General features: G+C 33.9%; 1 protein-coding gene across 2 annotated transcripts; it reads right to left on the minus strand.

The window, feature by feature from the left end:
• Window positions 1-877: 877 nt before the first annotated feature.
• Window positions 878-7,463, minus strand: LOC113401089 (C3 and PZP-like alpha-2-macroglobulin domain-containing protein 8). 2 transcript variants are annotated; one of them, XM_026640821.2, is made up of 7 exons: window positions 7,275-7,463; window positions 3,384-3,520; window positions 3,025-3,289; window positions 2,745-2,956; window positions 2,448-2,673; window positions 1,490-1,785; window positions 878-1,327 (listed from the first exon to the last, which is right to left on the minus strand). In XM_026640821.2, the coding sequence occupies exons 1-7, from the start codon at window positions 7,288-7,290 to the stop codon at window positions 1,100-1,102; spliced, it is 1,380 nt and encodes a 459-aa protein (XP_026496606.1). In that variant the 5' UTR covers window positions 7,291-7,463; the 3' UTR covers window positions 878-1,099. The 2 variants fall into 2 exon arrangements, with proteins under 2 accessions (XP_026496606.1, XP_026496607.1); XM_026640822.2 differs by lacking the exons at window positions 2,448-2,673; window positions 2,745-2,956 and having other exon boundaries at window positions 7,275-7,462.
• Window positions 7,464-17,479: the final 10,016 nt, after the last annotated feature.

A 17,479-nucleotide genomic window follows, 5' to 3' on the forward strand; every position in this document is an offset into this window, starting at 1 on the left:
GTTTCGTTTACCCTTATTTAGGATAAGCAAAGGTTTGTAGCCATACAGCCTAATAATACATTTCTTAATTCTTTATAAACGATGACTGCTGAAGAAGACGCGATATTTTTCATTCTTACGTATTGCATGCGTTTTTTATAATTTAACTTTATTTGTTAGTTTAATGTGCTCATGCTCTAACTATAAAGAGTCAGCAACAATATTAGATATCTCTGGTCGGTAAACAATTTTAAATTTTATACTTATAAAGACATCAAACAATAATGATTTAAACTAGAAATGAGAGAGTTGGATTATATTTATATGATTTTTTTATGTAACTAGTTGTCTATCTATCTTTTTTATATTATCTTCTTTCTAAATCAATATGATTAAATTATTTAAATAAAACTACCTCTTTATAATATGAATGATGTAATGTTAGACTCAAAGATTGTATACAGTCATAAAATATAATCAATTTGCAATATGTACTTGTATTGTTAACTTCCGAGTTTGTGGGTAAAATTATGTTTTATTACCACAGCATAGAAAATATATCAATAAAATATCCTAAATTGCTTATTAATTAACAGTCTTCAGTTTTCGCTATTACAATTCGCAATAATGTATGTAATAATAATTTTAGAATGAATCGTCGCGTCGTGGAGCTTTAGTCGTCGGTATTTGTTTATATACTTTAGGTAAAAACTTGAAATACCTAAAATCTTTCGCGAATTTCACATACATTTGGCACTTTGTAATCAGCTCAATATAACTTATAATAGTCATAATATACCTACTAGATCTATTTTATTATGTAATATTTTATAGTCAGAACTTTTTTATTTTGATAGTTGAGGTGGGTGAGGTTTTGCGATTATAATTATATCCATCATACTTTAAAAATAATTTAATCAAATATAAAATATTTAACATTGTTGTTACAATATCAATAACAATTACATATTCACGCAGTGCTTATTACATGCATATTACCTGGCACAGTGTATAAATAAACATTTCTTATTGTTATTATTAATAAGCCACATAATTTAGGAAGAAGCTCAATATCAAGGCAAATTGCCTTTTGCATTGCGGTCTATTTTCCACTGTAAGCTTAACTCATAAGAATCTCGTAATCGGGGAAACCAAGTTCTTGGCCCGCGAATGAGATGTAGCAAACTCCGTGAGACTGTTGAACCTTGCCAGTTGTAATGCTGCCTTCATGATTTACCCTGCCGATGAAGAGTGGTTCACCGTCTTCTGATTCGCCTCCTGGGAATGCTCCTGGGGGAATGTTTGATCCGTTGGTCGGTACCCAGTTGTTGGGACCTCCTACTAGAACCTAAAAATACATTAGAAGAGATAAAATAATATAAGGTTTTTCAGGATTTACTCTTTAACTAAATATGATTGCTCAAATCAGTTGCACAAAAATGAATAAAGTTATAATATATGTAGAGTCATACAGATACAACCTAGGTTCTTATACATTTAAGAAATTTACCTGGTACTCCGACTTTCCGTGTTCTTCTCCACCCCATGGTATATAGGCGCATCCGTGAGATGCCACAAGTTTTCCAGGTATCATGGCTCCCTGGTGCTGCGCTCTAGCCACATAAAGAGGTTCGCCTGAGCAATCTTGTCCTCCAACTACAGCACCTGGTGGTACTTGGCCGGATGTAACATCCACCCACACACCATTACCGCCAACAATAGGCGCATTGCCTATTACGGGAGCGCTGCCTGGGTATCCGGGTGGTGAACTATACAAAGCTGCAACTGATGGAGCCGACGGTGGAACTGAAAATTTAATTTATATATTTTTTTAATTGCAACTACATCGACAAAAAATTATAATCTACTTTAATTTACACGAAAAATAAAAGACAAATTGATAGAAGTGGCACAAAATCTGGTATGAAAGAGTCCAAGACATGATGATGACCATGCTTTGATGTTAAGCAGTTAATAAGTGAAGACACAGTACAATGATAATGGATTATGTATACACAATTTTACACTTAATAATGATAACCTGAATTTAATTAATCAAAATGCATCGTGTAAGGTTGTGAAATATTCCACAAAGCTTCGAATATATATATAAAGGAAAAGAAAATAAATGAAAAGGTTAGTAAATAACTATTTTATACTAAAAGTAGAAGAAAGTAAATAAAAGCATATGACGGAAAAGAATAAAAAATAATTTAAATATAATAAAGAACACACAAAATGTACCCAACCTGTCACAATCCAATTTCTATATATACTCCGCAGTTTATATATTCTTGCAAATTACAAATAATCAAACACGTAAATGTTAGGAATAACGACATCTAATTAGTTAGTAAGTAAAAATCAGATAAGTTAATTTCGTCAGGCTATATTATTAAAATTCAACAACATTGGATGCAAATTAGCAATTAACATTTAAGCAATTTTCTCTAATATAAACACTCAACGTGGTTTTGCGCCGTCTCTGTAGTAATGGGATATACGCCAATTGCCCCGCGCGCCATACCCCGTGCGAACTCCAAAGTGAGTAATGGGGAATGGTGAAGGGTCTACCCATTCCATTAACACTGCGCCTGTGTTTCCATCACGAACTGTCAACCTGCCACAGCGCCATTCGAAGATGAATTTTCTAAATTCATTGGCGTTCATAATACCCGGTGTTGGCAGAGTAACCTACGAAGTATCAGAATTATATATTGTCAGATGTCTGAAAGCGATGGACACAACGATAAAACATCAACTACCTTATCTGGTTTCTGCCTGCAATGTCTAATGACGGACTGAGTATTTTCCCAACCGCCAAGGATAACTTCGTACATTGGATCGATTTCAGCTGGAGCTGGTGTAAAGGAAACGTGGCAGTTGTGCGGGCCACGGTATTCTAATTCCAAAGACCCAGCTGCGACTGGTCCAAATTTATACTCTAACTTGTCCGGAGTATTGAACTCGGCCCCATCTGCACCGTTAATTTTGTATAAACAGAAAAGTTGGGTACATTTTGCGATTTTTAAGACTTTCACAAACCTTCGATTTTCCATGTGCCGGAAGCACCCCATCCTGTACAGACTCCAACAAAACCGATTGGGAATGGTTCCGGGTCGGACCAGGAAATGAAAGGAATCGATTCTCCTTCGCGTCCAGCGGACACGATACCGCTATCCCATCTCACCCAAAAGCCCCGGAACTCGCCGGCATTCAAGATGCCAGGGGTTTCCATTTCAACTTTCTCAGGTTTAGTTCTATTTCTTCTTATTACGCTCTTCGTATTACCCCAACCCCCAATAAACACCTAAAATAGAACATTAAATTATCGTTACATAATATGTATATATGATAACTATAATCATATTTGTAAATATAATTAGCTCGATTTAAATATTTACCTCGTACATTGGGTCGGACTCTTGTGGACCCATAGTCAATGCAATATGTGCATCGTTAGCGGCCCTTATCTTGAACTGAACAGAACCACTGGATACCGGAAAGAATTGGTATTGAAGATTGTCTTCCGTCGAAAAATCTGTAAATAGTAAATTTATATTTTATTTACAAACTACTTATATATATTTGGTTTCGAGTCGATTGATGAAATATAATATAGTATATTAGGAATTTCTGTATATATTTTCAGATGTTGTTTTTATGCTGATTCGGGGACCAATTTAAATCTTAAGATATTTGTATTAAATTATCGATAAATTGCCTCGATAGTTGAGATAAAATAAATCGAATAACTGAACGTGGGTCAGACCTTGGTGTGAGGAGAATTTATACTTCTATACTAATATAGGGGTAAAAGTTTTTTGTTTGTATGTAGGGGGTAATCTCTGGAACTAATGATCCATTTCTATATTTTTTTTCACTAATACCTTCATTATTCCTTAGTGCAATTTATAAGATATTTATTTTTAGGTTATAAAAAAATGCCTTGTTGGTCTACCGGGTAGATATAAGGCCACAGAAATCAAGATCCTGGGTTCAAACCCCAAGTCGGGCTGAAAAACTATTGGGTTTTACAGTCGAAAAAATCTTAGCTCGGATTCTGGAAGTTGGAAGTGTGTACACTCTCGTAACTCGAAAAGCACGTAAAAGCAGTTGAATCTGCGCCCAAACTATCTCTGGGCGTGTTGGATTTGCCGTCCCATCAGGTTATGAGAATGAGGGAGCAGATAGTGCACCTGTTTATACGTACACACTTGTGCATTACAATAAGTCTGAATCGAAATCGGTCTGTGCGACATCATCGGGCAATAAATTATATCTATTAAGTCGGATGTAAATAACTTTTTAAGCAGAATAACATTAGAAGATATAAGTGACATTAAATTATGTTCAACCAAATCATCGTTCGCCGCGAAATATGCGGCCGGATAATTGGCTGTACCAGTAACATTTTGGCCTTACTTATTAAATAGCACCGAAGCCGGGGCGGGTCACTAGTATACAATAAACTTATTTGATATTCTGTTTGTTTCCTTCAAATCCTATTAAGGTTAAGTTATAACACTAACAACGCCCCAGACGGAGTAGGTCTCTTAACAGCATTTCTAAATATAGCTTATCGTTAGTAAGTTGGTATGCGGAGACTAACCGTATTGCGCACCCATAAGTTTTACAAATTAAATTTATACATGTCACCAATATAATATGGAAAAAGAAATGACATCATAAAATCCCCTCACTATTGCATTAATTTGTGTTCCTATAGGAAACGTATCTAGTGTAAATACAACGTAAACAAGGAAAATTATGGATGTATTGTATTGTATTTTTAAGAAATCAAATATTTTATGTCTTTTCTATATTAATCAAGGTTAAATGTGTTCAGATTCACAAACATTCGTTTGCCTTGCCGAACATTCGCTCCTTCTAGGTTAGTTCAATGAGGTCATTCTCAAATCAATAATCCAGTCGTACTAGGAAACCTGCCGTGTGTAGGGGTTGACCATGATCAATGTCGTGTTATAAAATTACTAACAATAATATATTAATAATGTAATCGTTATTTGTATCACCTTAGTAAAAGTGTATTTAGAAAACAATAAATAAATATATAAGATCTTTTTGAATAATGTTGATTATAATTGTTGACAGATGTTACCACAGAGTTTTTTTTTAAATTGTAATTTGAAATTAATAGCATTAATTTATTGTATATACTTACACTAATGATAGAAAGCGGTAGTTACTAAAGTAATTTTAACAAGCTAACAAAATTATGTACTACCCTACTTAACGATACCTAACACGTTTTGTGCACAAGCTGGAAGAAAACGTGACATAAAATAAATATTGCATCGGTATCTAATTTATTGATCTAAAGAATGTAAAGGTTATTCTTTAAACAAAATGTACAATATCAAAATCTTTAACATAATTCACCAATAAGTAGATTCGACATTACCTAAATGAATACATAAAAAAATTATTCCATATCGGGAAATCTTCTACATAATGACCACTGATTGTTTTCATTGAATTGTTTATTTCCAAAATCGTTGTTTATTATATGACATTAGAAAACGTGCTGATTACTCCGTGAATATTATAACAAAAATACACTTCTCTATGTTACGATTACACGGTTGTATTATATACGAATACTGAGAATGTGAATTCTGCAAATTTTATTACTTATATGAAAATTAAGAACAGTATAAACGTGTTTTTAGAATATTACGGGACTGGAAACTAGTTAGCATAGTTAGTATTTCTCTAGGATATCGAGTTATATGTATGATGTTATGAACATTAACATAAATTTCTGAGATTTTTGTTAAATACTCCTTTAAGTTTGTAAATAAGTTCTAGAGAATTGGCAGTCTACACTCTCAACGTACTTACGTTACGTACGTAACTCTCAAGCGCCTCTTTTTTTCCAATAGTGTAGTCAATCCTTCCAGAACATGAGGAATGGAGGAGTGCTAATATTTTTTTTTGTTTGCGCAAACATATTTACACTATAATATACTCTGTTCAATTGGCTAATCTCTTTAACAACCCCACCATGACCGAAATCAGCCAGGATGACATTAATATATATTGTATCAGCTTAGAAATTGTGTATTGGAAAACAAAAAATGATAAGTTCTGTTACATAGATAATATTATCAATAAAACAAATAAACCATTAGTAACGCTATTAAGAACTCATTAGAAATGTATACAAAATACTTTCGAATTTTATCAAAATATTTAAACTTTCATAAACATTAAATAGTTACTAATGCTGGCAGCATTTTAAAAGTGATCTGTCACTTTGTACAGTCATTCTGATGGTTTTACATCAGTATTGATTCCAAATCGATATTTCCATCGGTAATTTATCAATGAGACGATCGATCGACCTATAAAAAATACTTCTTAGGTATATTGACCTATAAAAAATACTTTTATATAAATGTGTCGATATAATGTATTGTAAATAATCACTCAATGCCATTTGTATCTACAAAATATAAGACATATTATACTTATGTACGTTTAAATACCTCTACATACTAAAGTCACGGAAAAATGAGACTTATAAATAAATAAAGACGAATTGTATTTCTATTGTAAAAATGTATTTGAATGAAGTAAAAAATAATACAATATTCGGTGTATATATTTAAAAAGGTGTTAATAGGTACAATTTGTACTTTAACTTGTATTTAATTTCGTATCTTAAAAAAATACAATTATATTTTAACTTTATTTCAAAGAAGCACAGTTACACACAATAACAATAAGAAATAAACGTAGGGCAAACAGCTAACTGTGATGTAACCAATAACAATCGTAAGACCGAACTGTGATGTGACAATGTATTGCGGATGATCTCATACTGTAGGGACGTTGGCGATCTCCAATGACAACACCTATATTTCAAACTGGATCAATTACGAACAATCATTGTACAATTAAATTGATTTTACTGCAGTAATTGAATATATGCGCCGCATCTAATATTACTCTCAATCTTAGGAAGTAGTCGGTAATCTTAAATATTTCCAGGACAAAAATAGATTCCTAAATCTAAATACTTGAGTGTTTTCGACTAAAAATTTTTATGATATTGATCTCAACAAATTTAAGATGCCGGTCATCACACCCGGTTTTGGCATTTCGCCAAAATAAGGCCTGTTATTTGCTGTAGCCGGCATTTCAAATAAGTTTCATTATAAATGGCAGTCCATGTGACTCAGAATAAAGGATGATAACAAAATCTAATTAAGTAAATGATAAAATGTTTTAAGAATGTATTTAACGTGTTTGTTTATAATTAAACTTACCTAGAATGTTAGCCATAGTTGTAATAGTTATAGAGTCACTGATTCTAATAGTACGTGAGCTCTTTACGCTCTCGATCTCTGCACTGAACTGCGGTCTGCGTCTGCGAAGACGGAATATTGAGTCGATAGCGCGCCATGGCCTCCAAAGCTACAGCGACGAACGGCGTAACACGCTATGATGTCATCCTAACCTGAGAGTACTAATAAAGTACAAGTAGGTACTTCAATATACTGCGGAATTTTGTAAATAGAAAATAGCTATCTTAATAATATGACGATGACCCGTAGATACATTAACTGGGTTCTCTATAGGTAACTAGCTATATATATGCGAAAAGTTTCGTAGATCATATTAAAAGTGCAGACGGAGCGCGCAAAGCATTGTAGCGAAGCAACAAAAGCGAAATTGATTTTCGATTTTGTATTCGCTTTCCGTATTTCAATGTAATGTTTCGTTTCGTTTTTCGTTTGCATTTATTTTTATATATAATCTGAGTTTATGAAATACACATATTGATTCAATAATAATAAAAGGAATTAAAATTCACTTTTATAAAAATAATAAGTATTTAGGTTATTGCGACTACCAAATGAACACATTTAAATACCTAATTAAAAACGAGGTGCCTAGGTGCCATTGCCACAAGTGCCATAGTATTGAGTACCTATGTTTTAAAAAGTAATATCTAAAATTACGTCGAATGTAAATTGGAGTATAAGATTTGTTTTTCATACTAAAACGCTGTAAAAGTAAATAATCCTCATTATTTTAGATTCGGCGAAACCCGTCTGTGTAATGGCATGGCATGGCACACGGCCTGTTTTCTCAAGCGTATCGTGGTAAAACGAAACGATGCTATAGGTATAATAATAACATAGCTTTAATCGACGAAGGTCAAACAACACCAGTATTTAGTCAAACAAAAATTTCAAACGCTTCTTTAGGTTTGAAATTTGAATATGATTTAAAATAAGACACGATATAAATTATTTAAAGAAAACGTGGCTCACAATTCAACTCATCACATATTGATAGCTTATAGTAGCATTATTTTTATTATATTTGTATCTCCAAATACATTGGTCCGTTCCTTTGGGTTATCTTATTATTGGTTAGTATTATTTTAAGAGTGTGTGCATGTTTTAATTAACAGACAGGATAACAATATAAGTATTCGGATTATAACTTTTTTAAATCAAAATATTGTATTCATGTAAAATATAAATATGAGTCTGAATATTTACGAATAAGAAAGCTGATCTTTTAGGCTCTCTCTTCGCAATGAACTCGAAGATGACCAAGGAAAGTCACCACCAACAATCGTGCGGTGTGATACCACGATACCAAAGGTTAAATTCCGGCAAAGTGCCGTTCGTAAAGCACTTCTTTCCTTGAAAATTCATAAGTCGAGTGGGCCCGATGGCATCCCTCGTCCTACGGACATGTGCTCCTGAGGTGACACCAGTCTTAACGCGTATCTTCCGCCAATGCTACGCATTAGGCGTCGTCCCGAACTCCTGGAAGACTGCTTTGGTTCTCCCGATCCCTAAAAAAGGCAACCGTCCATATAAAGGCCTATAGCCTTGTTCTCCAAGCTAATAGAGTCCGTTATAAACTACCAGCTCCTGCGATACCAGTAGAGGTTGAGGAGCACGAGCTGATTAGCGACCACCAGTACGGTTTCCGTTGGGTTTTCCCAGCCGGTGATCTTCTAGTTTACTTGGCACATAGATGGTGGAGGATAGATGGTGGAAGCAGTTGAGAGCAAGGTGGAGGCATTAACAACCACTTTGGACACAGTGAAGGCATTCGATCGCGTGTGGCACAAAGGAATTCTATTCAAGTTTCTTTCCTATGGGCTTCAAGAGAAATTATGCAATTGGATGACCAGCTTTTTGTTAAATCGGAGCATCAAGGTCTATCCACTCTGTTTCTTCTGCAAATCAAGGACTTGTTGCAAATCAAGAACATTCACTGCTATGCAGACGACAGTACCGTAGAAACCTTATACACCGGCTGTGCTAATATTTCTCGGAAAACGTTGATAAAAACCGGAACAAACTTGTGTCTGAAATCGAGTCCTTGTTAAACAAAGTCTCGGACTGGGGCCGGCTAAACCTAGTCCAATTCAATCCCAAAAAGACAAAAATTTGCGCGTTAACCGCTAAAAATCACCATTTGTCGTATCTATGCGCGGTACTTACGACGTCGTTTCGTGGGCTGCCGCCGAGTGTGGCACTACAAGTCAGCAGATTGGGATGCGATGCGGTCCTTCTTTGCATCCTACCCATGGGGGCAGGTTTGTTTCTCGCCGGATGATCCGAGCGTTGTTGCTGAATCTGTCGCCGATGTGGTGCTTCAGGGTATGGAACTATTCATTCCATATTCTGCGGTCCCCGTCGGTGGCATGTCCCAGCCCTGGTTTGGTCGTTTCTGCAAAACGGTTTCACGCCGAAAATGGGAACGCTATCAAGACTGGGCTGGCGCATCGGTGTCTCGTGATGTAAATACCAGCGCATTCAGAAAGGAATATAACTCTGCCTCTAGGTCCTTCAAAAACGTGATTGCTAAGGCGAAGACGGAGTACATTGGCAGAATTGGCGAGAGACTGGTGCGCCTCCCTTCAGGAACACGTGCGTTCTGGTCTCTCGCCAAGGCTGTCTTAGGGAATTTCTGTCAGCCTTCCATACCATCTCTGCACAAGGACGGTGAGTCATTGGCCCATACAGCGAAGGAGAAAGCTGATCTTTTAGGCTCTCTCTTCGCGGCGAACTCGACTCTGGATGACCGAGGAAAGTCACCACCAACTATCCCGCGGTGTGATACCACGATGCCGGAGGTTAAATTCCGGCAAAGTGCAGTTCGTAAAGCACTTCTTTCCTTGGATATTCATAAGTCGAGTGGACCCGATGGCATCCCTTCAATCGTGCTACGGACTTGTGCTCCCGAGTTGGCGCCGGTTTTGACGCGTCTTTTCCGGCAATCCTACGCATTAGGCGTCGTCCCGAACTCCTGAAAGACTGCTTTGGTGCATCCGATCCCTAAAAAGGGCAACCGCTCAGACAATTGAACTTATGCAATAAATGGCTTTTAAAGTGAGAAGAACACGGAATGTGTTGGCTCTTTTCTTGAAGATTCCCAAGTCGTATCGGTTTTGAAACACCGGCGTCAACTATAAGTCATTTGCACTTGGTCTGCCATTCGCAAGTCTTACATTCGCCACGTCCGCTCCTATCGTCGGCTGGGTATACAAAGCTGTACGGATACAAAGTTAATAAAAATATTAAAAAATATTAAAGTTGCGTGTGATCCAAGTTTATTTCCGCACGCTGGTACTCCGTTTATCCACGTTGTATTTGGAACTTTCTAATTCTTAGGAGTATTTAGTAGTTTTGTATATATCGTCAGTGGGCTTTCGCGAGGATGGATTCTTAGAGCCATGTCTCTGAATGTGGGTCTTATTCGTGATTGTGAATGTGATTGTCGTTTGAGTATCTGTTTGAAAATGGCTATTGGACTTATCTCAGGTCTGCTTTGGTTCTCTCAGTGGTGATTGCTTGGAAGTTTACTATTTTTCTTCGCTTGAAAAACTCTTTGATAGCCGATGTTGATGACACAGCCGTTGTTTGTCCCTTTAGTTATTATAGGGCAGAACCATTGTATGGCTGCACTTAAAGGTTTGAGTGACCGTATATGTACATACATGTCGCAGCGTCAGATAATTAAAATAAGATTTGATTCTGGATGGCTAGTGTCGATCGCTGTTTGTCATGTTAAAAATAGAAAGAATGTGAGCTATAATATGAAAATATTGTAAAAATTATATACGATAATCCAACTATCATTTCGTTGTATTATTTCATGAATATGTACGACGAAGATGGTGACCCCGAAACAAACAATCTTGCCGGCTCCCCATTGAATAAAAAACAATAACTTTCATTTAATTGTCACACGGTATTAATCTTATAAAAAAACATCTCATAAAACTCTTCGTTTTATTGCCTCCTCTGGTTGAGTTGACTACAAGAGAGTTGATTAGTTTTCCGCCCAGAGAATCGGAATTGCGATTCAACGGATGAGTTAAGTAAACCACAATGGTTTCCAAAATACTAATCAAGTAACAAGTTTTTTCACTTACCTTTGTTAATTACTTTAAAATGTACATAATTAATCGTATATTTCTGAAATTAGCATTATTATCTGTGCAATATATTGAAGTTGATTATAGGAAATGAATACATAGTATATATGGCTATGTACTGTGGTTTTTGATTCCATTAAATAGATACCATACTAATAATTATAATTTCTAAAACATCAAGCAAATGGACGAGTATTTTAGTGACATTAATTTTATAATAATCGTACCTATATGTAAATGTTTTCAATGTCAAATCTTCCGATATTGAGTTCTTAGTTCAATTGAATAATTAATCTACTTACTTGAATGTATCAATTATGGAACAAGAGAGCAGAGATTAATAGGTCGCTAATTTGTAATTAACTTTGTATGGAATACTTACAACATTAGTTAAAATGTACTTAATATTAATTCAATTGATTAATTTACTTTTTTTTTTAATATTTTGATTGGTACTTTCTTAGTCATCATAATATTGTCTTGACTTTAAAAAAAAAAACTCCTTTCTCTATTACTTTTTAATATAGTTTACAGTAAATATGTTACTGCAAAAGTTCGAACTAAGGTAAATCTTAAGATTTTCCAGTAAAACCTTATGATAATTTCCATGTTCAGGTAGGGTATCTTTCATCTTCAAAATTTTTAAAGTGACTTTTTACTTTATGTACATACTATATCTACTTGATTACTTTAACACGCTGACAACAACCAAATAGGCTTTAGGCTTAATCCATTCAAAAGTAGCAGCGAATAGAATAGGTATATGTTGATATTGATGATATTTCCGATAACACTGTTGCGATCAAAACATGTTTTTCAAAAGTTTTCACTATAGAAGCAAAAGTAGAACATTGAACTGCTAATGATGAATATTAATTAATTTTGATAACATCAAATCCCCTGCGTACCTCAGCATAAATTCGGAATAGTTATTCAAATGACGTATATTACACATCACAGAATTTCATGTAATTTAGAAATAACTGTTACAACATTTAAAAACACTGTTTTCGAAGAACTGACAAAATCTATGGTTGACACTTTAATCCACCTTCCTAAGCGCAAGCATCCTTAAATTGCAGAAAGCGCAGCATTTTATAAAGATCCAAAGCGTTTATTTATACCCATAAAAGATCAAAATGGCATGGAGGCAAAAAAAAGTTGACAAATAAAAACATTATTTTATAGCAACTTAAAAAATGAAAAGCGATACTTTTATGAACATTATAAAGTAAGTATGTGATTTTTTTATTTAGGTAGTCTGGGAAGTCGCCATATGACTCCACTCCATCTGATGGTAAGTGGCAGTGGAGTCCAAACACGAAGAAGGGTAGTACAGTCAGGAAGAATGAACTGCACTAGACGCCCTGGCCATGCCCGTGTTGGTGCCTTCACGTCTAGTTTCAAGGAACCCAGGTTACACGAGGAGAGGAGCACTTGTTTTTTTCCGTACAATAAAAGTATTCAAATTAAATTTCGGGAATATCACTGAGACTTATGTATGTATGTATAATTCATATAAAATTACATTATCATTTATTCAGACTAATACAAACTGAATTTATCAAAATATATCCATAATATTTACCGGCTTATTACATATCGGAGTCGATAAATCCAAAAATAAATACCTATGCATTTCATATGAGTAACATACCTAAAATATAATTTTAAATACCGAAACCCTTATGATTCCGGCTGTCGATTTTTATTCTATCTTGCTTAACTACCATACTACATATATATTATACTTATTATTATAGAGAGTCCTCCGGAATAAACGCTACGAATACACAGCCTTCAACTAGTCAAAGGCAATGAGATTTAGGCATAGACAATTTTACTATTTTTTGCTAATTCTTACATTGCTAACAATTATTAATAATAATAATTTATAAACGAATCCAATGATAGAAGAACAGACAAACAACTTTGACCTTGAATTGTTATGACCTCATGGGTCAAGAATCAAGATTTAAATAAAAATAAGAGTCATTATAGATTCGTGAAAAAATGGTTTCAAATGTTGATGAAGTTGTAATCTGGGCATATTTGGATGCTTCGATCATTTGAATGTGATCAATGACGTATATAGATGCAGTGATTCACTTTTGTGAATAAAATTATTTGTATCATTCAATTTTGCTACCTTATCATCATGATAATAAAGCTTAATTTTGAGTGATGCAGTATCTAATTGCAAAATGAGTTGTAGTATTCGTATATAATAACGTCATCAATATGACTAGTATGATATTTTGCTCTAAATTAATATATATGACATCATGGAGTAAGCTGCCATATCCATTATACTTTAATGATTTTTAAAAAGGAGTAACCAGTTTAGTAATCGTAGAATTGAATTCTCTCGTCAGTTCTTCTCAATGGTTTTTTTTAAGAATGTAGACTAGCTTATGGTCGTCCGTTACCTTTGCCCATAGATATTGGTACTGGAAAAAGAATTCGTTCCTCATACCGTTAAGCACAAGACGCTGCAACCATGATATCTAAGCAATTATGTTTGTAATTACACTAGTTCACCTTCAAAGCGGAACACAGCAAATTACAAATTATTGATGTTTGACGGTAGAATACACTGACAGACGGGCCTGAAGTACAATTTTCATCATTAAGGGAACATGCTAATAATAATAAAAAAAAGAAATGATGGTAGTTATAGATAATTATCCAGTTATAGATAATAAATCCAGATATAATTTTAATATTGTTTTTGTTAATTTTAAAACCTAAATGATCATATACTTATATATTATAATTAGTATAGTTGACGCTGTTGACGTAATCGTTCTTGGACTCAATCAGTGAAGTTTGAGATGCAGTGATTCATGTTTTGTTGATAACGTTTAAAATTAATAATTGTGTAATCAGTACTAAATTAAAATAGATAGTTAATGAAGGTATATTTGAGATTTAATTTTTCATATTAACTGAACACTTTAAAGACCGAAGCAAATTATAATTTTACTCCTCCGAAGTGAGATTTCAGATAATACGAACCTACGACCCCGTTTATATTGATAAAAATAATTATTCGCGAAATGATTCGCCTCGGGCTCCCAAGTTATAGAAGCCAATTAAAAGTTTTTTTGTCATTAAATTCTAATTAGCAACTGGAGTGCTTGCTGCCATCATTCAGGGCAGGGTTAGTATTAGCACCCGAAGGCAAAGAATGCCATTGAATAGAAAAGCACCTAAAGCCGACAATCCTGTGCCTCTTTCCGATCGACGGTCGAGAATGCACTTGTGCACTAGAATATATTCTGCACAGATCGCTTTCTCTCTTTAACACGGCCGCTTTGGTCGACATCTCACTTATAAATAATCCATCACTTGGTTCATGGTTGACATGTTTTTTACACAAACAACACCTGTGTAATATTACATATTAACCTTACTTAAAATAAATATATGGATATTTTTATGTGTATTTATGTTTATTTTATTAAAAAGGCTTAAAACAGTCTTGCCGTCTAGTGGCAGTATAATGAAATTTTTCATTCATCACAACTAGCGCCATCTTGTATGTAGTTACACCAACAACAACAGCATTAGTGTGGTAAATAGTTATTTTATAGTTATTAGTTCATGATAAAATTTAAAGATGGAGCTATAGTATCATTCTGACTTACGAGTTCGTAATATATTTTTTTATTATACTAGGTATGTCCAGAATTCAAGAAGTTTGGTTTAACTTTGACACCGATGTAAGGCTTCTCTAAGTATTATTGGATTTGTTGAAATACATATTGTACGTCAGTAGAAATAGTTTTAATCTTTTGAAACACAATTCTTTTGTCACCTAATAGTTTTTAACATAATTTGCTTATTAAAATTAAACGAATATATTTTAAGTCAATTATAAAACATGTACTATTGGTTATGTATGTCCAAAAATATATCTATATATAAATGTATATCAATATTTAAGCAACTAGGTATAATACATTTAAGACAAATTAATAAACATAGATTCACTGGCTGTAAAGGAGTCTGTTCAAGCAACATCCTTGGTTGAAACAGAACCACCGGCCGCCAAGCAACAATGTTTTAGGTGTTGTTTTCGAGGTTTCCGTTGTGAAGGGGACATGAGCCAGTGTAATTACATGCGTAGGTTTAGGGCCACCAACCCTCCATATTAACTTGTAGTCTCAGAGTATGAAGGGTGCATCTCTGGGTACCGTGCCATACTTACACGAATGTTCATGTGCAAAATAATTATATTAGCTACATAATAATATTTCACGTTTCAGATTATAGAACAAAATGCAGATGGAGCGCTTAGAACATCAGAGTGAAGCAACAAAAGTGAATACAAATTCAAAAGCGACTGCTAATTCCCAATAGTCACTAGTGTTGTAATTAACAATTTGTTAATACGACATTAATTAATTATTAAACTGACAGCACTTTTGACGTATTGACAAAAATGGCGTTTCGCACTTGATATTTACTTTCTTTCTCTATATATATGATATCAAGCCAGATATGGTAAATTATTATTATATTAAAAATGAAGTTGAAAATATTAATTATGCTTCTTATGATTCTAATGGTCCACTAAAATAGCTGGAATTTTCCAACATATACGAACGCTATTTTTAACGATAGTATTGTATAGTGAATGAAAATAGTTTAAATTATATTTACTAAATAATTTTGTGTAGAACTTGTATCTTCAATAAAATTCAATGTATATATTTTTTGTTATAAATGATTACTTCAAAACTAAACATACCTACTAAAATTTTACGTATATCTAGTTTCGAAGTTTTTTGTTAATAGCTAAATTGGCCACCTGATACTACCGTATATCAATATACCTTAGATACCTTACAACGACAATTTGCTGTCTATCTGTTGACCTATTCTGTTAAAGTAAACTCGAAACTCCCCGCAGAACACGATCGTGAAATGTGTAAATGAGTTATGAGACATAGACTACAATACTCACAATCAGAATCAAAATGTTATTTATTCAAGTAGACTCATAAAAGCACTTTTGAATCGTCATGTTACTGTGTTAAATTAAATGTAAAGCTACTACTGGTTCGGATAGTAGATTCTAGCTAGAAGAACCGGCAAGAAACTTAGTACTTTTCCACTATTTTAGTTACAGAGTATGTCAGTAAAGAACAATTTATTTATATATCCTGTCTTGAAATTAATAAATACTAAGTCGTAAGTGTAATTATGATACATAATATATGCACCAAAAGACGTATCCTAACCAAATAAATTCGTTTTCAAAAGTTTTTTTTTTTTTATTTACTTTACAACATCCACGGGCTCACAGTTGCCCGTGTCTTTTTTTTCATTTTATTTTTATAAATTGTGGCGTTATTTTATATTTTTACTGAACATCAGCAGATCTTCGCTGGACTTCGACCTTGTCGTCTTCTTGGAAGACGTGGTCCACACTGACATTTTTTTTTTTTTTTTTTCAATTTAAAATAAAGTTTTCAAAAGTTCACGAGTAAGATACAAAGTGAGTTCTTACAGATAACACCGCTGATTTAATATGTTGTAGTGTTGTGTTCCTGTGTAAGGGATGAGTGTAACTACAGTCACAAGAGACGTTATTAACATCTTACGTTAGTTCCTAATGTTGGTCGCAAATTGGAGATGTAAGGAAGTGGTAACCATTTATCATCAATTCGCACGTCCGCCAAAATATCTAAAAATACGCCATATTAATACAAAATATTCAAGTTTTACGGTAGGATAACTGATGAGTGGATTGTAGGTTTTTATATTTCTATACTATTATATATATATATATTATATATCTAGTAGGTACTGGCGGTACCAGTACAAGAAATGGAAGCAAAACTAGGTATGTACTCCACTTTCTTTGACACGCAAAAAGGGTTTCGTCCGTTTTTGTTTTAACGTTAGCTCTACCCTGGAATTAGGTATCAAATTGAATATACTATTTTTATATTGTAAAGATCATTATATTTATATATTTATTATCATATTATTATGATTAGTTACTAACAAAAAAATATACATACAGAAGTCATATCAAAAACGACAAGC

The sequence above is a fragment of the Vanessa tameamea genome, chromosome 2, assembly GCF_037043105.1.
Source record: "Vanessa tameamea isolate UH-Manoa-2023 chromosome 2, ilVanTame1 primary haplotype, whole genome shotgun sequence".
NCBI lineage: Eukaryota > Metazoa > Arthropoda > Insecta > Lepidoptera > Nymphalidae > Vanessa > Vanessa tameamea.